This window comes from Budorcas taxicolor, chromosome 11 (assembly GCF_023091745.1).
Source record: "Budorcas taxicolor isolate Tak-1 chromosome 11, Takin1.1, whole genome shotgun sequence".
Lineage (NCBI taxonomy): Eukaryota > Metazoa > Chordata > Mammalia > Artiodactyla > Bovidae > Budorcas > Budorcas taxicolor.
The window spans coordinates 15340472-15365087 of record NC_068920.1 but is presented as its reverse complement, the minus strand read 5'-3'; the positions used below and the strand labels follow the sequence as shown (position 1 = coordinate 15365087).

Here is a 24616-nt window from a genome sequence, read left to right as displayed (position 1 = left end):
ACATACTGAGTGAAATACACATTAAAATTAGTCCACTTGAAAAAAAAAACTTTAATGAGGTTACTAGCATGGCAACCCACTCCAGTGTTTTTGCCTGGAGAATTCCAGGGACGGTGGAGCCTGGTGGGCTGCCATCTACGGGGTCGCACAGAGTTAGACACAACTGCAGTGACTTAGCAGCAGCAGCAAATTTTTAATTAAATATATGGTTCAGATCATATTTCCATAGGCTAGTGCTGGCCTCTAGTGAAATTCAACAATTCCCCAAAGGCTGATCTTACTGGACATTCAGCCTCTGCAGGGTAAGTCTCAAAGTCTGCAGCAAAAACAATTTTAAACAATATCTGAAAAAGTAAATAGCTAACTGTGGTGTTGGAGAAGACTCTTGAGAGTCCCTTGAACTGCATAGAGATCAAGCCAGTCCGTCCTAAAGGAGATCAGTCCTGAATATTGATTAGAAGGACTGATGTTGAAGCTGAAACTCCAATCCTTTGGCCACCTGATGTAGAGAGTTGACTCACTGGAAAAGACCCTGATGCTGGGAAAGACTGAAGGCAGAAGGGGACAGCAGATGATGAGATGGTTGGACGACATTACTGAATCAATGGATGAGTTTTAGCAAGCTCTGGGAGCTGATGATAGACAGGGAAGCCTAGTGTGCTGCAGTCCATGGGGTCACAAAGAGTCAGACACAACTGAGTGACTGAACTGAACTGGGCTGTGGAGCTAAATGCAAAGATACAAGGCTGAGAAGAAACAGCCCAAGAACCCTCAACAGGCTCCTAAAGTACTGCCAACCTCTTAGCAGGAAGGGCTGTGCACGCAAAAGGCAAGTCTTGCTCACCGAGTTTGCTATACAAGCCTGTTTCCTCGACTATAAAACTACCCCAAGTCACAGCTACCTCCTCCAGCTCCTATGAAACACTTTATGAATCTTAGAGTCTCCCCAAAAGGTGATATATTTATGAAGCACAGGGTATTGACTTGGCAAGTGGGTTACTGAAAACCACCTCAGGGGCAAAGTTCAGGGTTCAGAAACTTATAATATGCAAAGTAATATTAGGATCTGACCACAGTCAGATCCATGGGAAGTCTCTATAAAATACTGACTTCAGAGTAAACACCAATGATATGTTATATATCTTAAATAGTAACAGGTAGTGACTATATAGCTTCCCTGGTCACTCAGACAGTAAAGAATCTGCCTGCAATGCTGGAGACCTGGGTTGGATCCCTGGGTTGGGGAGATCCCCTGCAGGAGTGCATAGCAACCCACTCCAGTATTCTTGCTTGGAGAATTTCATGGACAGAGGAGCCTGGCAGGCTACAGTCCATGGATTTGCAAAGAGTTACTCTCAATTTATACTTATATTTACATTTTTAGTGAGATGTTTATAAACCCCTTTCCTAGAGAGAGGGGGCACTTCCAGTTCAGCATATACTGCCTTTCCAATTCTGTGACTATAGAACCGCTGGCTTCTGCTCCTTCCCATCTGTGTCACCATAAAAAATATACATTTGATCTTGGCCTCAGTTTCTGACACAGAACTTCTAAAATCCATTTTAAGCAACGGGTTGCTAGAAGCATCTTTTGCTCTCATATTTGGTCTCTGACCTTGGTTCCTGACACTGGAGCTTCTAACAATCCCTGGCATCTCCTGAGTGATGAGTGTGTTTTGAGGTGACTGGGGGCTGGAGGAGCCTAGACAACTTCAGGATTCAGACTGGTCCCCAAGACCAAGGCATGGTTAGAGGGTTGGAACTTCCATCTCCCCAACCTTCAGGGAGGGGAGAAAAGGCCAGAGATGGAGTTAATATTGGATCATGCCTACATGATAAGGCTTCCATAAAAATCCCTGAACTATGGGGTTCAGGGTTCACAGAGCTGTCAGGCTGGAACACAAACATTCCAGGAGGGTGATGCAGCCCACCTCCAAAAGACAGGCACTATGAACCCTCTGGATCCTTTATTATGTATGTCCCCTATAATAAACTGATACAGGCAAACAAACATGTTTCCCTGAGTTCTGTGAACCATTATAGCAAATTATGAAAGCTGAGGAGGAGCTTGTGGGAGCCTGAGTGGTACCCGGTTGGTCAGGCATACAGGTGTCAACCTGTAATCAACTTGCAATTAGTATCTGAGTGATGGGCGGTCTTCACCACCCTTTCCTTCTCCCAGCTGCACCGTGAAAGGCTCTCCTTCTGCCTCCTCCTCTACTGCCTCCTCATGCCCCAATTTCCCTCTTTTTCTAATAATATTTAACAGAAGAAATTAAATAATGCAAGTGATTCTTGTTCATAGAAACTCAAATTGTGTTTATGAAACGCAACTATTCTATTTACAAACCTATTTGTGTAGTTCTTTGCATCAGTTCCTGGTTATTACATCTTACCAATTCTCTCATTAATGTGGCCTTTAATCCAAGTTTTATTAATGTATTTTTACGAGGGTCACCATTTCACCTTTTCAAAAATTATCCTTAACAAAACACTGAGGTTAACTTATGTATCCAGGAAATTCCAGCAAGGAACACTGGGGGCTGAGGAAGGCCCGCCTTACCTGCAGGAGCCCCTTGGGAGAACCTCCAGTGTGAGTTCAAAGCTGGGAAGGATGGATCTGCTCTCTCCAGGGCTTGTGAGGTGAGAATCATACTATACATGGTCTCACTTTTCACCCCACTCTGAACCTCCACGGTGGTCAAGTTCAGTTCAGCCTGCATGACAGACACTGTCCTTCTTGTCTGTGGTTTCAATTTTCTATTTCTATTATTTTGGTATAAATAGGCAAGCTGCCCTAGATTCTTTGTGAAGTAAGCATCAGTCAGTTCAGTTCAGTTCAGTCGCTCAGTCGGGTCCAACTCTTTGCGACCCCATGAATCGCAGCACACCAGGCCTCCCTGTCCATCACCAACTCCCAGAGTTCACTCAGACTCACGTCCATCAAGTCAGGGATGCCATCCAGCCATCTCATCCTCTGTCATCCCCTTCTCCTCCTGCCCCTAATCCCTCCCAGCATCAGAGTCTTTTCCAATGAGTCAACTCTTCTCATGAGGTGACCAAAGTACTGGAGTTTCAGCTTTAGCATCATTCCTTCCAAAGAAATCCCAGGGCTGATCTTCAAAATGGACTGGCTGGATCTCCTTGCAGTCCAAGGGACTCTCAAGAGTCTTCTCCAACACCACACTTCAAAAGCATCAATTCTTCGGCGCTCAACCTTCTTCACAGTCCAACTCTCACATCCATACATGACCACAGGAAAAACCATAGCCTTGACTAGATGGACCTTTGTTGACAAATTAATGTCTCTGCTTTTTAATTTGCTATCTAGGTTGGTCATAACTTTCCTTCCATCGAGTAAGCGTCTTTTAATTTCATGGCTGCAATCACCATCTGCAGTGATTTTGGAGCCCCACAAAATAAAGTCTGACACTGTTTCCACTGTTTCCCCATCTATTGCCCATGAAGTGATGGGACCAGATGCCATGATCTTCGTTTTCTGAATGTTGAGCTTTAAGCCAACTTTTTCACTCTATTTCACTTTCATCAAGAGGCTCTTTAGTTCTTCTTCACTTTCTGCCATAAGGGTGGTGTCATCTGCATATCTGAGGTGATTGATACTTCTCCCGGCAATCTTGATTCCAGCTTGTGCTTCTTCCAGCCCAGTGTTTCTCATGATGTACTCTGCATAGAAGTTAAATAAGCAGGCTGACAATATACAGCCTTGATGTACTCCTTTTCCTATTTGGAACCGGTCTGTTGTTCCATGTCCAGTTCCTACTGTTGCTTCCTCACCTGCATAAAGGTTCCTCAAGAGGCAGGTCAGGTGGTCTGGTATTCCCATCTCTCTCAGAATTTCCCACAGTTTATTGTGATCCACACAGTCAAAGGCCTTGGCATAGTCAATAAAGCAGAAATAGATGTTTTTCTGGAACTCTTTTGCTTTTTCCATGATCCAGTGGATGTCGGCAATTTGATCTCTGGTTCCTCTGGCTTCTCTAAAACCAGCTTGAACATCTGGAAGTTCACAGTTCACGTATTGCTGAAGCCTGGCTTGGAGAATTTTGAGCATTACTTCACTATCGTGTGAGATGAGTGAAATTGTGCAGTAGTTTGAGCATTCTTTGGCATTGCTTTCTTTGGGATTGGAATGAAACCTGACCTTTTCCAGTCCTGTGGCCACTGCTGAGTTTTCCAAATTTGCTGGCATATTGAGTGCAGCACTTTCACAGCATCATCTTTCAGGATCTGAAATAGCTCCACTGGAATTCTGTCACCTCCACTAGCTTTTTCATAGTGATGCTTTCTAAGGCCCACTTGACTTCACATTCCAGGATGTCTGGCTCTAGGTGAGTGATCACACCATCGTGATTATCTTGGTCATGAAGATCTTTTTTGTATAGTTATTCTGTGTATCCTTGCCACCTCTTCTTAATATCTTCTGCTTCTGTTAGGTCCATACCATTTCTGTCCTTTATTAAGCCCATCTTTGCATGAAATGTTCCTTTGGTATCTCTAATTTTCTTGAAGAGATCTCTAGTCTTTCCCATTCTATTGTTTTCCTCTATTTCTTTGCATTGATCACTGAGGAAGGCTTTCTTATCTCTCCTTGCTATTCTTTGGAACTCTGCATTCAGATGCTTATATCTTTCCTTTTCTCCTTTGCTTTTCACTTCTCTTCTTTCCACAGCTATTTGTAAGGCCTCCCCAGACAGCCATTTTAACATAACTACTTCTTAAAATTGTGATACAAAATATAACACTTACCTTGTTAATCTTTCTTAAGCGTAGAGTTCAGTGGTATTAACTATATTCACATGGTTGTGGAAAAGATCTCCAGAACTTTTTCATCTTACAGATCTGAAACTCTGCACCCATTGAACAGCTCTCCATTTCCCCCTCCCCATAGCCCCTGGTAACCACCATTCTGCTCTCTGTCTCTATCAACTTGACTTGACTTCAGACACTTCATTTTAGTGGAATCATACAGTATTTGTCTTTTTTGTGACTAGCGTTTACTACTTAGCATGACATCCTCAGGGTTCATCTATGTTGCAGCATGTGCCAGAATTTCCTTTTTTTTAAGGTAAATAACAGTCCAGTGTATGTACAGATTACATCTACTTTATCCATTCTTCGGTTGATGAACACTTGGGTGTCTTCCATCTCTTGGCTATTGTGAATAAGGCTGCCATGAACATTGGCATGCAAATCTATTCAAGTCCAACTCTCAATTCTTCTGGATACAAATCCAGAAGTGGAACTGCTGGATCCCATGGTGACTCTATTTTCAATTTGTTCAGGAACTATAGCCATTTTTTACAATGAGAAAATCAGGCAAGTCACTGAACCCCAACATTACAGACTGGAGGAGTCACCGGTCCCTCCCCCTGAGCACAGCCCGGCTTCCACCACACTCACCAGCTCCCTCTACCTCAAGTGCAAGCAAAGTTCGCCCTGAATTAACTAAGCATACACAGCAACTGTAAACAGAAATAATACTCACCAGTAAAACGTGGAGTGGTTTAGAATGAACATCTTACCTAGTATGGTGAAATTCATCACTGCTTCCTTCAAAAGTCTTACTGAGTCCCACAGATCACTCTTGGAAAAAAAATAAATAAGTGAAATTCATGAGCACTTAACACACACTTGGATATCAACATTCTCTAAGCACTGAGGTCTAAACAGGAATCAAACATGATTACCTCAGGATTGTTTATATAAAAAGTTACACTCTGACTCCCTAGGTTGAAATCGATCCAAAATTTCTCTAATTTTTCATCTGCAGGTTTTCTCATCTGTAAGATATAATTTCAGCATTAATATGTGAAAGAGTCAAATGAAAATTCCACTAAAAACAGAACGTTTTCCCTAGAACAATCCTACTTTAAGATTATAGGGTCTCCTACTGTCTCTCACTTCTGCAAAACAGGAAGAGGGTTTCAATTTTACTAGCTCACCTATTTCTGAAAAAACTGTATATACTTATAAAAACTTATAAAAACTCTATACTTCGCAATAGATGTTTAAATGTGTCAGATAACTATCCACACCATTTTTTTTTCCTAGTGCAAGTCACAGAGGAAATAGTTCTATGTGAAAGCAGTAACAATCCACATGGCAATGGATAGAAGCTTCTAGCAAGGAGGTACTGTGATCAAATAAAAACGGTGGCTGGCTGTCTAACTTGCCATGTGTTGGAAGAAGGCTAAGACCTGAAGATTGCACATTATTCTCATTTTCATTGATTACAGTCACTCCTCCGTATCCATGGGTTCATTCAAACAAATGTGGATTGATTGAGAAAGTTCTAAAAAGCAAACCTTGATTTTTGCCACATGCTGGCAATTATTTACCTAACATACTGTATTACTATTTACAACTATTTGCATAGCATTTGCATTGTGTTAGGCATTGTAAGTAATCTAGAGATGATTTTAAGTATGTAGGAGAGTGTGTGTTCATTGTATGCAAATACTAAGCTATTTTAGATAAGGGACTTGGGTGTCCGCAGATTTTGGCATCCACAAGGGGTCCTGGGCCTGGCCCCCCATAAGTACCAAGAAACGACTGTATTGCAAAATAAATATATGCTCTTACAGAAAGGAGAAAGAAGGAAAGAAAGCTAGATTAAAACAGTGTGGTACTTATGTGTATAAATGTGTGTGTATGGTGCTTATAGAAAGAGTAAATATCTCCTTCTTTGTCCCCCAACTTCACAGAGGTCCCTTTACATGGGAACCATTAACAATGCCTTTGTTTCTTCCCAGATATGTTAGACACACTCAGCAAGCATATATAAAGTTTCTATTCCTCAGCAAGTGGGACAAACACTAGACTTACTATTCTCCCTCTTGCTTCTCCAATAAACAGTATTTCTTGGCCACCATTCCATCAGGCATGTCCACTTTTTATTAATGACAGCTACAAAGTTGAGCAAACATGTTAACACATGTCTGTGGCGTGGAAAGCCAAAGTATGGACCCCCTACTGAAGCTGATGGAAATTTAGAAGTCCTAGAAAGAAGTAAGCAAGCAGGGATTGGAGTCCTCAGACAACCAGGAGGAAAAACAGACAGACCTGAGATGCAGGAATCAAGCTACCAAAATCAGTTCGAGAGAGAAAGAATTTATGTAGTCATGATCTAACAGTTCAGCTCACAGAGGTCAAGAAGGGCACACTAGACCCAAACAAAGAAAGGGTTAACTAGGACATTCAAGAGACACGATCCAGGAAACCTCAGCAAAGTCCAGGTTCAGAGGCCTTTGAAAATTTTACCCAAAATAAAAAACCGGAGATGGTACAGGTTGGAGCACTTTTACATGAAGGATCTTGTTCCTCTAGGAGCCAAAGAGGGTAAAAAGAGACTATACAGTTTTGGACTATGAAGTACAAGGTAGAATGACCTAGAGAAAGGAGAGTGATCCCAGTTGCTGAGGACAGAGTGGGAGGTACCTACTGGAAGGAAAGAAGCAAGGGACCTGCCCTGTTCCCTCCAGTCCAGGTGTGAACAATGATGCCCATCAACAAGATAAAGTAAGGCAGGGGTCCTGTGACTGACCTCGTGAACCAAGTATATAAACTCAAAAATTCATTTATCAAGTAGTGACAGCAGGGCTCTTAAATAATAAGCTTCAGAGCTGAGGCCTCTAGGAAGAAAAGCAAGATTTCTTAAAAAACAAAACAAAATACCCTTCTGTGTAGCAAGAGCAGTTTGGTCTGATATACATCTACCTATGGATCTCACTATATAGCAGCCAACTTCACAACCCCAAAGACACACATACCTCATGATCACCAGCAAAAGCAGCAATGCACGGAAATGAATAGACCCTGCAAAACATCTCACAATTAAAAAGTAAAATAAAATATGGATGGACCCCACACACAAGCTACAGACATTCTACAAACAAATATGGATAACTAGGTGTGCTGCTAAGTCCCTTGGTACAAAGTATGGAAGAGGCTCTCAAGCTGCAAATGGAGATCTGGTACCATGGGCAGAAGTCAAATCCCACCAGGCAGGTTACAAGCCAGGTTTTCCAGTACTACATACACCTCAACCCAGCTGCCTGGCAAGAGTCCTAATGAAGGGAGTGAATTTAGCCAATATTTTCTCAAAGACTTAACTGTCCATAATAGATCGTTCCCTAGTTATCCTCAGACCCACAATCATTCTTCATAAAATCTCTCTGGAGGATATAATGTTACAACTGCTCTAAATCACAAGTAAATATGTTACAGACTGAATGAAACCATCTTACACACACGCTAATGAATCACTAGGCACAATGAGTCTTCTCTTCTGAGGGTTCTACTCAATGGATAACCCAGTGATGCCCAGTAAATTCTGTCTTCTCCCCTAAAATAAAACAGATTCTAGATTTTTTTTTTAATTTTTATTTTTTTAATATAAATTTATTTTACTTATTTATTTATTTTTAATTTTAAAATCTTTAATTCTTACATGTGTTCCCAAACATGAACCCCCCTCCCACCGCCCTCCCCATAACATCTCTGTGGGTCATCCCCATGCACCAGCCCCAAGCATGCTGTATCCTGCGTCAGACATAGACTGGCGATTCAATTCTTACATGATAGTATACATGAGAGAATGCCATTCTCCCAAATCATCCCACCCTCTCCCTCTCCCTCTGAGTCTAAAAAACATTAGCCATTCAGTGATTTCTCTGGTAGTACAGGGGATAAGAATCTGCCTGCCAATGCAGGAGATACAGGTTCGATCCCTAGCCCGGGGAAGATCCTACATGCCTCGGAACAGCTACGCCCATGAGCCACAGCTACCGAAACCCACGCACCCCACAGCCCCCGCTCCACAGCAAGGGAAACCACCCCAACAGAAAGCCGTGCACCGCAATGAAGAGGAGCCCCCACTTGCCGCAACTATAGAGAAAGCCCGCGTGCAGAAACAAAGACCCAGAGCAACCAAAAATCAAATAAATTTTTAAAAGGACATTCAGAATAGAACTAGTCAATAAAGTAAAGCTCAGAGAAACGTCTTACCTTCTTTGGTCACCAAGCCTGTCATTTAGGTGATTGACAAACCGTCTACAATCCTTCAAAGTAAATAATGCAAACTTTTTGTTAAACAAACCAAGATATTCAATTTAAATACTACCCTTTGCAGCATAACAGGGACCAGTGTTTGCTTCTACATTTTCAGGATCCAGTGACATCAAGACTCCATAAGGACTCATTATTAACCATGATAACTGTAACAAAGCTTTGTATCAGAAAGAGGAGGCTCCAGGCTCAAGTTCTGAACCCCCAGCTGAGGAATACTTTATGTGCAATTATGTCTCCCTGGATTAAAAGAGTGATCAAGAGAAATACCTCTTACTGATGACCTAGACTGTAAATTTGACTAGCCCTTGGGCATCCATCTCCCCAGCACAAGCCAACCACAAACCCCCACAACTATGGGTTTATCCTGGTGTATTTATCCACTGCCAGTTTTCCTTATCAGGAGTTCTCTCTCCTGCTCCTTCCTGGAATCTCTCTCCTGCTATAGGTTCTAAGAATAAAGAATATGTCTAGAATTCTCCTAATCAAAAACCATTAGGGAGGCAAATTTGTTACCCCCCAAATTCTAAAACTAGAGAAATAGTGACCGAGGTTTTTTCCCCCTTGTTGGCGGGGGATGTGTGTTGTAAACAGTCCTTGCACTCCATGTCTGGGACACGGATGTGAGCCTTCCTCTAAAAGCAATTCCACTAAGAAACTGATGGCTGTGACAGAAAATGATTTGAGAAACAAGATAATTACTTTTGTTTTGCAAAACTGAAAGTGAAAAGTGAAAGTGAAGTCACTCAGTCGTGTCCGACTCTTTGTGACCGCATGGATTATACAGGGCATGGAATTCTCCAGGCCGGAAGACTGGAGTGGGTAGCCTATTCATCCTCCTGTGGATCTTCCTGACCCAGGGATCAAACCGAGGTCTCCTGCATTGCAAGCGGATTCTTTACCAACTGAGCTACAAGGGAAGCAGGTTGCATGAAAGACACCAAAAATTATTGGCTTTCCTTGTGGCTCAGCTGGTAAAGAATCTGCCTGCAATGTGGGAGACCTGGGTTCTAACTCTGGGTTGGGAAGATCCCCTGGTGAAGGGAAAGGCTACTCACTCCAGTACTCTGGCCTGAAAAATTCCACGGACTGTATAGACCATGGGGTAGCAAAGAGTTGGACACGACTGAGCGCTTTCACTTCACTTCAAGCTGCAGAGGCTGGAGGGCTCACGTCATAAGCACCCCCACGATACTACTCTGCCAGCAGAGCCCCCAGGCCAACTTCAGCCTCCACCATCACCCCAGGTGCCTCTGCAAGGCACATCCTTTTCTCCTCTGACTCTCCCTGCCCGTCAGGGTTTGTTGAAAGTTGCTTCCGGCTCCACGACATGGTCTCTGACTGGATCCATCAAATGCACATATTCCTGTCTCCAGGCTGTCTCCTATAAAGATGTCCTAACTCTAAGCTGGTATTTGCTCCACACATACTCTATTGCTATTGTCCTCAAGTTATTTTCACATAAGTGGGAAACAGGAAGCTTCAAAATGGCAACACAATCACACTCGAGGAAAAAAACCCTCCCCTAAGCCCAACATACATGAAGGCTCTGAGAAGATGCTTCATGAGTATTGATTAAATAGAATTTTCATGACCACGGATCTCACCGTCTCAAATTCTCGGTCGTTAATTTCTTTGAAAGCCTTAGCAATGGTGTCATCTTCAAACCACTGAGGGACAAAGTCCTCCCTGGATTGTCTCGTCGTCAGTCTACACAACGCTTCACAAAGAGCCACCTGCTGGCCATAATCTAGAGATTAAAAACATGGCAGACAGGGATGATCCTGGGCACCAAGCAAAAGCAACAACGAGTTCCACAGACCAGCATTTGTTCTAAGAAGCTCCAGCTTAGACGACTAGCACGGGGCTTCTAGTGTTAAACAGCAAGCTATATCCTGGAGCTATTACAATCATTTAAAGTGTGGAAGTGTTAGTTGCTCAGTCATGCCTGACTCTTTGCAACCCCATGGACTGCAGCCCGCCAGGCTCCTCTGTCTATGCAATTCTCCATGCAAGAATACAAGAGTGGGTTGCCATTCCCTTCTCTGGAGGATCTTCCCGACCTAGGGTTCAAACCCAGGTCTCCTGCATTGCAGGCAGATTCTTTACAATCTGAGCCACCAGGGAAGCCCCAATAATCATTTAAATTCATCTATAAGAAATTTTAGGAGAAAAATCCAAATAGGTCAATATGCAACAATTTCTAAAAACACTAAATGTTACTTCTGCATTCAATATTTCAGATATATTAAAACATTTAAAACCAACTATGTCTAAGACTCGCAGACACAGAGAACAAATTAGTGGTTACCAGTGGGAAGAGGGAAGGGGAAAGGGGCAAGATAGGAGTGAGAAAGTAGGAGGTACAAAGTGTTGGGTGTAAAATTAGCTATAAGGATACACTGCACAGCATGGGGAGTACAGAAAGAATTTTACAGTAACTATAAGCTGAGTATAACCTTTAAAAATTGTGAATTACTATATTGTATACCTGTAACTTATATAACATTATACAACTAGACCTCAATTTAAAAAAAAAAAAAAAGACTTTTTTCCCCAGTCTTAAGAAATATTTCTACTATAACAAAATCTCAAGATAAATTGTGGTTTTTCAGAGCAGATAAACGAAACTACATATCGCAACATATTTAGATTTTAAACAATATTAAAGGTAAAAACCAAATGGCAACTGGATATGCAAACTTAAAACTTGCAAAATAACAGTGTATGTTGCTTGTGAATATATGTATTAAAGTATAAACATATTCTTGAAAATGGAAAACAAGTCCAAGTCAAGGATTATCTCTACAGATAAAGAGGGGAATGGGATGGGAATTTGGACATGGGGCTTTACCTGTAACTCTGATTTACTTAAAAAATAATTTGAAGCAAATGTGGAAAAATGATCAAATTTGACTCACCTCATTGGAGAGTAAAGGAATATTCATTAACTATTCTTTATGGTTTCAGCATGCTTAGTGCTTCAATCATAAATTAAAAATAAAATTCTACTTCCTAATTTCAATTTGACCATACTTTATTTCCCATAGTTCCAAGATGCTCATTAAACCCACGTCCAGTATTTAATATTCTCATATTTAAAATTCTAAATGCTTCTTACCACCCACAGTCAAGATTGTCCTTGCAAGGTCTTTCCTGAAATATTTAGATAAATTTCATTTTACTGGGATGAACATAAATAAGTAAAACTTTACTACATTGGCATTAAAATTTTAAACCGAGATGTATATTTTTTTGAAAGTATTTCAAACTCATTATCAGAATGTCCTCGATGTTAAGAACATATGTTTCTGGGAAAAGTCTCAAATTTACATATTGACTTAAATATACTTTTTGAAAGAGAAACTAGAACTGCTACACATTCTGAGATTCTAGTTCTTCTGTGATCCTCCCCAAAGAATTTATCAAATGCTAAGATTCTGGAATTCTATAATCACCTCACCAGCCTGTGAAGATATATATTCTTTATTATTATTATTACCTAGCTTTACCCTGGAAGAAATGATACAGGAGGTGCTGTGGGTCTTTCCCGGAGAAGGCAATGGCACCCCACTCCAGTACTCTTGCCTGGAAAATCCCATGGATGGAACAGCCTGGTGGGCTGCAGTCCATGGAATCTTTCCTATTGCCATTTGGAATCAATTTTTAAAACTGCTAAAGCTACAGATGTAATGGGGTTAAGTTATCACATTACTGTGACCAGAGATTCCCAAACTTCATGTTCATTTAAGAATTTCAATTAAATGCTGACAAGTATGATGCTGATCTTTTTTAATGTCATAACTCCAAAGCTAAAGAATGGATTTTAGAAATCTTGTAACAGTTCAGTTTCTCATAATAAGTGGATGGATTTGTCACAATTTAATAGAAGTCTTAGAATCCTCTTATCAAGAGTTCTACTTAATTTTATGTTTGCAGGTTTTACATTTGACTAGAAATGCAGAACATTCCAGATGAGAACACTCAAACGTTAAGTGCATTAGGCTGAAAACTGAGCAGAGTCCATCAGGTCGACTTCTCTCCAGATCTAAACACATGACTAAGGGTAATAATTAAACTAACGTATTCAAAGAAACACAGCAGGAAAAATTCAGAGGAAACACTGTATCCTGCAAAGAGCTAAGCGGACAAACACGGTGAGCTCCACAGTCTCCAATCACCTCCTTCAGTCTGTGCTGTGCTCAGTCGCTCAGTCGTGTCCGACTCTCTGCAACCCTATGGACTGTGGCCCGCCGGGCTCCTCTGTCCATGGGATTCTCCAGGCAAGAATACTGGAGTGGGTTGCCATGCCTCCTCCAGGGGATCTTCCCGACCCAGAGATCGAGCCCATGTCTCCTGCACTGCAGGGGGATCCTTTACCATCTGAGCCCTCAGGGAAGCCCTCACTGTGATCAGCTGGATCCCCTCCTCTTGCAGGCATGGCTGAGGGTCACTTGAACAATGGAGGGCCATAATGATGTCTCTGATGCTGACTGGTGCTCAGCACACAGGTTCAGGCTCAAATCTCAAAACAAGGTACTAGTGTTGCTTCCCATGGTCGACAGGACCACCTTACCTCCAAATGTCAATGTCCCAGGAACTATGTAACTGTGAGCGGGTCACCAAAACCCCCAAAATCCATCCCGTGGAAAGCAATACATGCTGTACTGGGACAGCTAATAGCTGGTAACCTGTGAATATCTGCTCTCTACCAGGTGATATGCTAATCACTTTCAATGGATTGCCTGATTTGACCTGTACTCTATCGATCAGGTATTAATGTTGGTTCCATTTTACAGGTGAGCAGACTGAGGTGTAGTGAGTTAAGACTGTGCTCTAGAGGAACAACCAGTGTAAGTGGTGAAACCAGGGTTGGAAGGCTAAAGCCTGGCACCAGGTCTGTATTCTTAACATTCTCCCATGAGTCGCTAATTCAGTTCACATTCACAGTGAAAAATAATCTAAAGCCTGAGAAAGTATTTCACCTCACAAATGTGATAGAACCAGAAGAAAAAAAAAAAAATCCACCACCACAAATACCTAAACAGAACAAAGACTGTCTGTGTTAGTTGCCCAGTTGTGTCTGGCTCTTTGTGACCCCATGGACTGTAGCCCATCAGGCTCCTCTGTCCATGGGATTCTACAGACAAGAATCCTGGAGTGGGTTGCCATGCCCTTCTCCAGGGGATCTTCCCGACCCAGGTATACAGCCCAGATCTCCTGTATTGCAGGCAGATTCTTTACCATCTGAGCCACCAGGGAAGCGCAACAGATTGGGGTAGTACAGTTCAGAGATTTTGCCCTTACATGACCACCAGATCAGGTCAAGGTCACGTACATAAGACGACAAGGGCCTTCCAACAAGAGGAGACGTTTTCTCTCTTCCCGAGGTACAGCTTGCAGAATGCCATTCAAGGTCTTCAGTGCCTGTTGGGAGTTGGGAAAGCTTTTCAGAGGAAGAGACAAAGACAGGACGAGGCACAAACTTCTCCATAGGGCCCAGGGCCCCTGGTGTCAGCAACTCACCTCCCGTTGGATCAAAGGATTTACAGCTTCTTCTGTCACTAGAAATCCCAAGGTAAATATGAAGGAATTCAACAGCTGAATTTTCCCTGAAAGCAGAATTTTCAAAGAATCACAGTGATGCTAAAAAAATAAAAATAAAAGAAAAAGGAAATGATTGTACACAGCAGGAGAAGCAAAGGCTGAAAAGCCAAGGGCAGCAAATGTTTCCGAAACTATCTAGGGTGGATAAGGGACACATGCTAGCCTACTGCAAGTTCTAGAAAGCCCCAGGCCACAGTAGATCTGCAGGGCCTTTGTTGTTCAGTTGCTAAGTCATGTCAGACTCTCTGCGACCCCATGCACTGCAGCGCACCAGGCTTCCTTGTCCTGCACAACCTGGACACCCATGGAGATAAGCAGCAGCAGTCCATGCAGAGTCTGACTGTGCTCTTCGCATCTCAGGCAAAGCTGCTTCGGCATCCAGAGTGAGCAACGTGCAAGGGTGGCTCCTGAACACAGTTTCCCATTGTTTCTATGCATTTTTCACATTTGTGAATTTTATAAAAGCAAGCATTTTATAAAGGTCTTGGGCAGCTTCCCTGGTGTCTCAGATGGTAAAGAATCTGCCTGCAATGCGAAAGACCCAGGTTCGATCCCTGGATCAGGAAGATACTCTGGAGATGGGAATGGAAACCCGCTCCAGGATTCTTGCTTGGAGAATCCCATGGACAGAGGAGCCTGGCAGACTATAATCCATGGGGTCGCAAAGAGTCGGACACAACTGAACGACTAAGCACAGCAGTCACTGTAGAATGTAGTGTGGATTTAGTAGTAGCTTTTCAGAAGAATGAAAAAGATGGAAAATAGGGAGAGGACATTAAAATGGCCTGGATATCTATCTATCTTTGTCTTCTTTATTTTTAAGTGGAGGATAATTGCTTTACAATGTTGTGTTGGTTTCTGGCTTACAACATCGTGAATTAGCTGTAAGTATACATGGCACAAATTAGACACAAATTAGCCCCTCCCTCTTTACCTCCCCTACCCAAGCCCACCCCACTGCTCCGTGCGTCTTTGAATGCATGGTTTCATAATTGAAAATGTGGAATTACCTTTAACGTGAGCTAAGCTGAACAATATCACCCGAACATCCAAATAATCTACCTTTTGCGCTCTTGAAAGACAGAGAGAGGCATGGAATTGATTTCAAGTTAAATCAGTATTAGGTAATTTTGCTGGTTTGGATGACAGAAGTGTCTCTCCATCCCTGATCGGAACTGAAGGACCAAACAGTGGTAGAAGCAGCGAAATAAAGACGCACCAGAGGCAAGTGAGGCACACTTGATAGCAAAACTCACTGCAGCACCACAATCTGCCTGCCACAAGACGGTCAGCTAATCCAAATATAACAGTTAGACCCACAGCACTTTTCCCATCATTTAGGTAAATATTCTTCTCTATTCAAGAATATTCAAGTAATGAGAGGTCAGTGGCCAGTTAGTAGTAAATAATACACTTACCTTGACTACTACGTCTGGAAATAATCTAATGAAAAGAAAAAGTAAAACTTCTATTATTTTTTAAAAGCATTATCAACTGTAACATTAATGTATTAAGGCTGATAATTCTCTAACAGGCAGAAGTTGGCTTTAACTACCGTAGAAAAAAATTATAGAGAAATCCTATTTGACCTTCAATCCACTGTATTAAAATCAGCTTATTACCTCCAATCAGGTGAACAATATATTTGAAAATAAATCACCTTATTTTTCTATAACGTTGGTTACACATACTGTTTGTTACTATTTCATATAACATTTCTAATAATAAAATATGAGTCTTTTAGTAAAATCCACTTCTTGGAAAAACACAAGCTTTATAAACAACTTGAAGATCCTGCAAATTACCAACGCTATCTGCTCACTAAAGCACCCGCCCCCATCCTTACCAAGGCTGTGTCAAAGAAGTCTTCTGTCGCGTTCTTCAGAGATGTGTCTGAGGCTAGGTCTGCCATGGTCAGAAATCCCACTGTTCTTTCAAACCAGGAAACCATGTACACAATAAAAGAAATACTTATACAATCTCTAGGACTAAATCTCTACTCCCCATTTGATAAAATTTCACAGCTCTTATCATTTTAAAGACCTCTTTCCATTCAATTAGGTCTGGTCCTGAAGTCTTCATCTAGACCACTCCAGAATGGACTCAGACCACTACAGAGTTGCAGTAAGTTCTTATACCAGCAAGAACCGGAGACTTTGCCAGGATCATCCACACCAGAAAGCCTTATAAAGGGGCTAGAGAGTGGTCAAGAGAATGCAGGAGAAATTCCTCATTCCTGTAACCCTGGAGGTTACAGAAAACAAGCCATTCAACATCAAAGGACAGCAGATTGCAGAGAGCTCTCCAGAAGTGGGCCAGTGCAGGACACAGGCCCGGCCACGTTCCTTCCTTCCTTTCTTCTGCCAGAAGCTTCCAGCTAATTGGAGATCCCCACCCCTCACCACCACCCTCCACCCCATAGGAACATCTATCCAAGTTTATATTACAAAGCTAGAATTGGTGTGATTTAATTAACTTGTATAAACCTCCCTGCGCTCTGTGTGCGCTCAGACGCTCAGCTGTCTCCAACTCTTTGCGACCCCACAGACTGAGCCCGCCAGGCTCCTCTGTCCATGGGATTCTCCAGGCAAGAATATTGGAGTGGGTGGCCATGCCCTCCTCCAGGAGATCTTCCCATCCCAGGGATCAAACACATGTCTCCTGCATGGGCAGGCAGATTCTTTATCACTGAGCCACCTGGGAAGCCCATAAACCTCTCTAGAATATATTTATTCGATGAAGCAAAGGCCATCTTTGGATGTTTTTGCAGAGACTAGACACTTTTATTAAAAAAAAAAAAGAAAGAAAATCCTGGCATGCATAGTCAGAAATCAATTGAACAAGAAGTTGGTGACATGAGTTTGTGATGAGGCATTCTCTTACAGGAATGGGGCCTTGGAAACTTTCTCCACTTTAGAGTCAAGAACCGAGGTACCATCCAAAGGCCATGGATGAACCCATCAGCTCTCAATCTTGGCTGCACATTAGGAAATCCTGAGGAGCTTTAAAATGCCCTCATGAGTGAGACCACTGCAGACCCAGTAAGTCAGAATCTCCGGCAATGAGACCTTCACATGATATCTCAAAGCTCTCTAGGCGATTATAAGGTACAGCAACGTTTGGAAGCTCTATTAAGTTCCAGGTGATTTTCTTTTATCTCAAATCAGACAAATATTTGCATTTGATTGGGTCATCCACCTCCTAAAGCAAACTTTTCTCCAACAGTCCATGGAAGAAATGTCCCAGAGGTCAGTGGGGCAGGGGATAAATTAAGACTGATTTATACACAGCACTATTAATATATATATAACAGACAAATAATAACTTGTTGTATAGTACAGGGAACTCTACTCAACACTCTAATGGCCTACATGGGGAAAGAAAACTTAACAAGTGGATATATGTATAACTGATTCACATGGCTATATACCTGAAACTAACACGATATTGTCAATCAGCTATTCTCCAATAAATAAATTTTTAAGTGAACTCACCGCTAAGGCACTTTTTTCTCCCTCCCTATACTCATGCTCAAAATTCTATGCTTTTAAATCCATTTCTGTCTCTATTCCATTTATGCCCCCAAATCCTGTCCCCCTCCCCAGCTCATCAAAATCCACTGAGTATAGACAGGTGGGCAAAATGCCACATTATTTGATCAAAACCTGCACTAGGAATTCACTCTGAAGGCATCTCTGTGCCAAAATTATGCAAAATAGCTGTTATACCAGCTGCCCCTACAGCTGTGTCATTACCAGAAACCAGACAGATAATTATTGATGGATGCAATAGCTCTTACTCGTGATGCATATGGCAAAGAAGTCACTCAGTCCTCCTGAATCTTCAAGTACAGGGCCAAACTTGCTCCTCTCTGTAGGAAATTCTTCTTCTATGGCGAACCACCTCCCAGCAGACTTTATGTTGAGCCTGTGAGCCCAGTGGGCTTTAGAAGTATAAAATCTGGTACCCCCTCCACTCTGATAATATCAACCTACACGAATTAACACTACATGCTTTACAAGGTGTTTAAATCATGGCTGGGGCGTTTCCATCACCAGCTAGAATAACAACGGAATGTGGAAGTTCCTATTTGGGTCAAAACTCCAGTGGAAACTTGATCTGACACTTCTCAACCCTTGGGAAGGCATTCTGAAGTCTAAATATAGATTTCAGTTCAGAGCAGATCCCAATTCATCCCCCCAAATCAGCTTCAGCTTCCAAGGTGCCTAGGGACAGCCTGCTCCATTCCTTTGGAGTTTTGGCTCTTTGTCTCTGCTTCATATTATCTGTATAAGTAAGTATATCAGGAAGCTGTTGCTTAGTCGCTCAGTCGTGTCCAACTCTTTTTGACCCCATGGACTGTAGGCCTCCAGGCTCCTCTGTCCATGGGATTGCCCAGGCAAGAATACTGGAGTAGGTTGCCAGTTCCTTCTCCAGGGGATCAGAGAGTTGGGTGGGGCTAAAATCAATATAAAATACACATATGTTGATATTTTTCTCTTTCTGATATATACATACACACACACACACACACAAACACACTACCATGTGTAAATAGATGGCTAGTGGGAAGCTGCTGTATAGCACAGAGAGCTCAGCTCAGTGCTCTGTGATGACCTAGACAGGTGGGGTGAGGGGTGAGGTGGGAGGGAGGTCTGGGAGGGAGGGGATATATGTACACATATAGCTGATCAGTCCTGAATGTTCACTGGAAGGACTGATGTTGAAGCTGAAACTTCAATACTTTGGCCACCTGATGGAAAGAACTGATTCACTGGAAAAGACCCTGATGCTGGGAAGGATTGAAGGCAGGAGAAGGGGACGACAGAGGATGAGATGGCTAGATGGCATCACTGACTCAATGGACATGAGTTTGAGTAAACTTTGGGAGTTGGAGATGGACAGGAAGGCCTGCCATGCTGTAGTCCATGGGGTCGCAAAGAGTTGGATACAACTGAGCGACTGAACTGATAGCTGATTTACTTTGCTATTCAGCAGAAACTAACAACACTATAAACAATTATACCCCATTAAAAAAATGAAATATACAACTTGCATTAAGTACAGCCCTTAGATTTCTACTCCCTCCTGCGGGTCTCCCCCTACACCCCAGCAGCTAACACTTTTAAAGTCCCCAAGAGAAGTTAGGAAAACCCGGAGTTTACTCTCTCCCCTCCATGGAGGGGCTGCTGCTGCTGCTAAATCACTTCAGCCGTGTCCGACCCTGTGCAACCCCATAGACAGCAGCCCACCAGGCTCCCCCGTCCCTGGGATTCTCCAGGCAAGAACACTGGAGTGGGTTGCCATTTCCTTCTCCAATGCATGAAAGCGAAAAGTGAAAGTGAAGTTGCTCAGTCGTGTCCGACTCTTCGCGACCCCATGGACTGCAGCCTACCAGGCTCCTCCGTCCATGGGATTTTCCAGGCAAGAGTACTGGAGTGGGGTGCCATTGCCTTCTCCAGATGGAGGGGCAGCCCCATGATTATAGGCATTTTAAAGTGCAAAAGGATGGACACATCTCCTTGGCCCAACCCAATCTTGATAAACTTGAGATGCAAGTACCTGCAGAGGGTAAGTAGAGACTTTACTGCCAGCTCGGGTCACCCTTCTGTCCCCTACCCTCATGTCCTCATCAACAATCAATCTCAGGGCTGCAAATCTTACCATGAAAAAAAAAGTGCAGCCAGAGACTGGGAAAACTCTGCTTTGCTTCCAGAAGACAATGGCACCCCACTCCAGTACTCCTGCCTGGAAAATCCTGTGGATGGAGGAGCCTGGTAGGCTGCAGTCCATGGGGTTGCTGAGGGTCAGGCATGACTGAGCGACTTCACTTCACTTTTCACTTTCATGCATTGGAGAAGGAAATGGCAACCCACTCCAGTGTTCTTACCTGAAGAATCCCAGGGACAGGGGAGCCTGGTGGGCTGCCATCTATGGGGTCGCACAGAGTCTGACACGACTGAAGTGACTTAGCAGTAGCAGCCATTATCAAAGGTGCACACAATGTTACCTTCTGATTAAAAAACAGAACTGCGTAATTTGGGTGACCTAGAATAAGCAACAGAGAAAGCAATGGCACCCCACTCCAGTACTCTTACCTGGAAAATCCCATGGGCGGAGGAGCCTGGTAGGCTGCAGTCCATGGGGTTGCTAAGAGTAGGACACGACCAAGGGACTTCACTTTCATGCATTGGAGAAGGAAATGGCAACCCACTCCAGTGTTCTTGCCTGGAGAATCCCAGGGACGGGGGAGCCTGGTGGGAGGCCGTCTACGGAGTCGCACAGAGTTGGACACGACTGAAGCGACTTAGCAACAGCAGTAGAATAAGCAAAAGATACTTTTGCCATGTGTTTTTTCAGATTCAACTAGGCTTTTAGGAAGTTGGAGAAGTGGCCTGTGGCAAAGGATAAACCGATCATTTATCTAGGTCCAATCTTGTTATTGGAAAAGACCCTGATGCCGGAAAGACTGAGGACGGAGGAGAAGGGGACTGATAGAAGATGACGGTCGGGTGGCATCACTGACTCGATGGACATGAATCTGAGCAAACTCTGGGAGATGGTGAAAGACAGGGAAGTGTGGCGTGCTGCAGTCCATGGGGCTGCAAAGAGTCGGACGTGACTGAGTAAATGAACAACAACAATCTTGTTAATAAAGTCTATTGAAACAGGTATAAAGCCTTTGGGGGAGAGGTGTAATAGTCCACTCTCTTCATTCTGTATTTAAGCTAAATTCACTGAAATAATAAAATCATACTATTACTGTATTGACTTGTCAAGGGGAGGAGGGGCTGTATCTGACTTATTCCTGTGCACTCCCCAAGTGTCCTGTCCACCCCATATATCAGGAAACACGTAGAACTTAAGTTTTGGTTGGATATAGGCAACAAGCCCTGGCATCAGCTCCTTTTCAAATCTGACTTCAAAGGAATATAAAATACCAAACTGGGCAACTGAATCCTCTCTTGTTCTTTACATTATCCAAATCCACACAAAATTAAAAGATGACACTTATCTTTGGGATCAGACCCTGCTTAATCAGTAAAGGCTCATCTTCTTTGAGGCCATCAATGAAGAATCGCTGGATACATTTCAGCAACAGAGAAACATGCTGGAATTCATTTTTATCCAGTTCCTTGGGATGAGACCACACCAAGTTAAAAGCCTTACACAGTCACACATCGGTACTCTGATTACAAACAAACAAAACTCACTTACCTTATTTATTGATCTGTCGAGATGGCGTAATAAAAGATTGTTATATTTTTGAAGAACATGGTGCTGTTCCTGAAAATATTCTTTGATTTTCTGAAATCCTTCATCATGGAATGCATTAGTAAGAAGCGATTGAAGCTGGAATGTTGACAGTTTGAAAATTACTCTTTTTCCCCAAGGATTCTTATTTCATAGTGATATTTCTAACAATTGTTACCAATAACAATTCCGTGTAGAAAAATTGAGTGCCGAAAAAGAAGGTAAGAATAGAGTTATATCTTGAACAGTAACCATGCAGGCAATTATTTTGGGGGCTTAAGACAGTAGTTTGCAAAACCACCACCAATACAGCACAGACATCACCGGGGCATGTGTTAGGAGTCAGAAACTCTGGGAGCGGGGCCCTTCAGGTGATCCTCATCACCCTAAAGTCTGAGAACTGCTGACTTAGGGAAAACCACACCTGAATTACAGATATCTGTGGGGAGAGACTTTATCCCCAGTGATGTTAGAAACACTACAACACTACAAAATGCAAGCCTATTATCACTCATTAAGTTATATAAATGATTTTAACAGGAGAAAACGAATTCAACACCAATACTTACAGTTAAGGGAACTAATACACACAAATTGCTACTATGAATGAAATTGAACTTTTCTGCCTGAAAGTTAGTCAAGACCTATCTCTATATGTGTGTCTCTGTATGTGTGCTTGAATAACATATATTCTTAAATATCTGTACTATAAAAGATATGACTTCTTCTTTAATCAAGAAAACCCAGTCCAATCCTATAGGGTGCTGCTGCTGCTGCTAAGTCGCTTCAGTCGTGTCCGACTCTGTGCGACCCCATAGACAGCAGCCCACCAGGTTCCCCCATCCCTGCGATTCTCCAGGCAAGAACACTGGAGTGGGTTGCCATTTCCTTCTCCAATGCATGAAAGTGAAAAGTGAAGTGAAGTCGCTCAGTCATGTCCAACCCTCAGCGACCCCATGGACTGCAGCCTACCAGGCTCCTCCATCCATGGGATTTTCCAGGCAGGAGTACTGGACTGGGGTGCCATTGCCTTCTCCGTCCTATAGGCTAACTTACAGTATTTTAGTGAATCATTTTACTATACCTAGCCTGAAATTCCATCTACTCCTAGTACTGATTTAAAGGAGGACAGAGCATTTGAAATTAAACATTTAAACAGAATTTAAATTACCACATATTAATAGTAAGGTTTTTTTTAACCAAGGGGGTTAGGCATTCTGCAGATATTCTAATTTACTCCTCACCATTGATCTAGGTGTTAGACTCTTTATCTGGGGATAATAAAACAAGGCTGGGAAAGGTTAAGAACGTGTATGAGATCACCTGGCTGGGACTCATGTTCAGATTCTCTGACTCAGCAGTTCAAGCTTCTTCCTACTTGCGGTTTCTCTATACTCAGAACAAATCCAAACCCTTTGCCTTGGTCTGTAGGGCTCTGTCAGCATATCCTGTCTCACTTCCCTTCTCAGTCCCAGAATAAGTCAAGCTCTTCCTGGCCTCAGGGCCTTTACACCAGATATGCTATGCCTGGACTGCTTCTCCCCACCACTTACCATTCCGGCTGCTTGTCATCCCTCAGTTCTCAGCTTTAATATCCCCTTTTCAGGTTGGTCTTCCAGACCTTATCTAAAGTTGCATGCATGTGTGTGCGTGCGTGCATGCTCAGTTGCTCAGTGGTATCCAACTCTTTTCGACCCCATAGACTATAGCCCACCAGGCTCGTCTGTCCATAGAATTCTCCAGACAAGAATACTGGAGTGAGTTGCCATTTTCTACTCTAGAGGATCTTCCCGACCCAGGGATTGAACCCAAGTCTCTTGCGTCTCCTGCATTGGCAGGTAGATTCTTTCCCACTGCACCACCTAGGAAGCCTCTATCTAAAGTTAGTCAAGGGCAATTATTCGCCATCACAAGACCTGTTCCACTTTCTTCCTACCATCTTACTTGTGTTCTTATTCTCTTTGGCTCTCTGCCAGGGTGAAAGTTTTAGGAGAGCCAGCATTGCGTCTATTTTGTTCGATACTGTCTACCTCCACCTAGAATAGTGCAACGGAATAGCCTAGATTAGGATATTAGTAGGGTAATCAAAGAGATGGTGATAAGCTGATGCAGATTAGAAAGGTAGAAAAGGACTTCTTAGGCTTGAATAACTGGAGGAAGGAAACACAGAACAAGACAGCACACACACACGGAACACAAACTCGGTCTTTACAGAGAAAGCGTCCCGGGGCAGTCCACTCTCATCCTTTTCTGGAACGGACTGCAAAGGACCTTCGTTCTCCTGTGTACAAAAAACATTAAAAAGAAAATTTATTTCCAAGAAATGCACTAAGTTTTAAAAAGAAATAAGGTTTATATTATTTTCCTGAACAAACTTTCTTCATTCACGCCACTGGTCTAAGAAAACTATGACTTAGAAGAAAGCCCAAAAGCTTTATCCAACCTTCTTTAACACTTATAACAAATACAAATTACCATAAGAAACAAAGTAAATATCATTGTAATAAATGACCACATAAATTTAAACTCTATAGCAGCAACTATAATAAAAATTAAAAAAAGGTTTTGAATGAATGAACCATTTTCAGAATGAGAGCTTGTAAAATAAGGTTTTCTAAAGCGAGTTTCAAGCCCAGTCATGAGCTTAAGCTTTGTATTTCTGACTTGC

General features: G+C 42.6%; 1 protein-coding gene across 1 annotated transcript in view; it reads right to left on the bottom strand.

Annotated features, from left to right (window-relative positions):
* SYCP2L (synaptonemal complex protein 2 like) overlaps positions 1–22041 on the bottom strand; it is a 50104-nt gene extending 28063 nt beyond the window's left edge. Inside the window, exons 1-12 of the mRNA XM_052649592.1 lie at positions 21913–22041; positions 21710–21829; positions 16541–16645; positions 16113–16137; positions 14614–14699; positions 14426–14514; positions 12209–12243; positions 10695–10837; positions 9028–9080; positions 7791–7836; positions 5709–5801; positions 5544–5604 (exon numbers count right to left, since the gene is read on the bottom strand). Coding sequence (XP_052505552.1) covers positions 5544–5604; positions 5709–5801; positions 7791–7836; positions 9028–9080; positions 10695–10837; positions 12209–12243; positions 14426–14514; positions 14614–14699; positions 16113–16137; positions 16541–16645 — 736 coding nt within the window. The 5' untranslated portion in view covers positions 21710–21829; positions 21913–22041. The remainder of the gene's footprint in view (positions 1–5543; positions 5605–5708; positions 5802–7790; positions 7837–9027; positions 9081–10694; positions 10838–12208; positions 12244–14425; positions 14515–14613; positions 14700–16112; positions 16138–16540; positions 16646–21709; positions 21830–21912) is intronic.
* Between the last annotated feature and the right edge of the window lie 2575 nt (positions 22042–24616).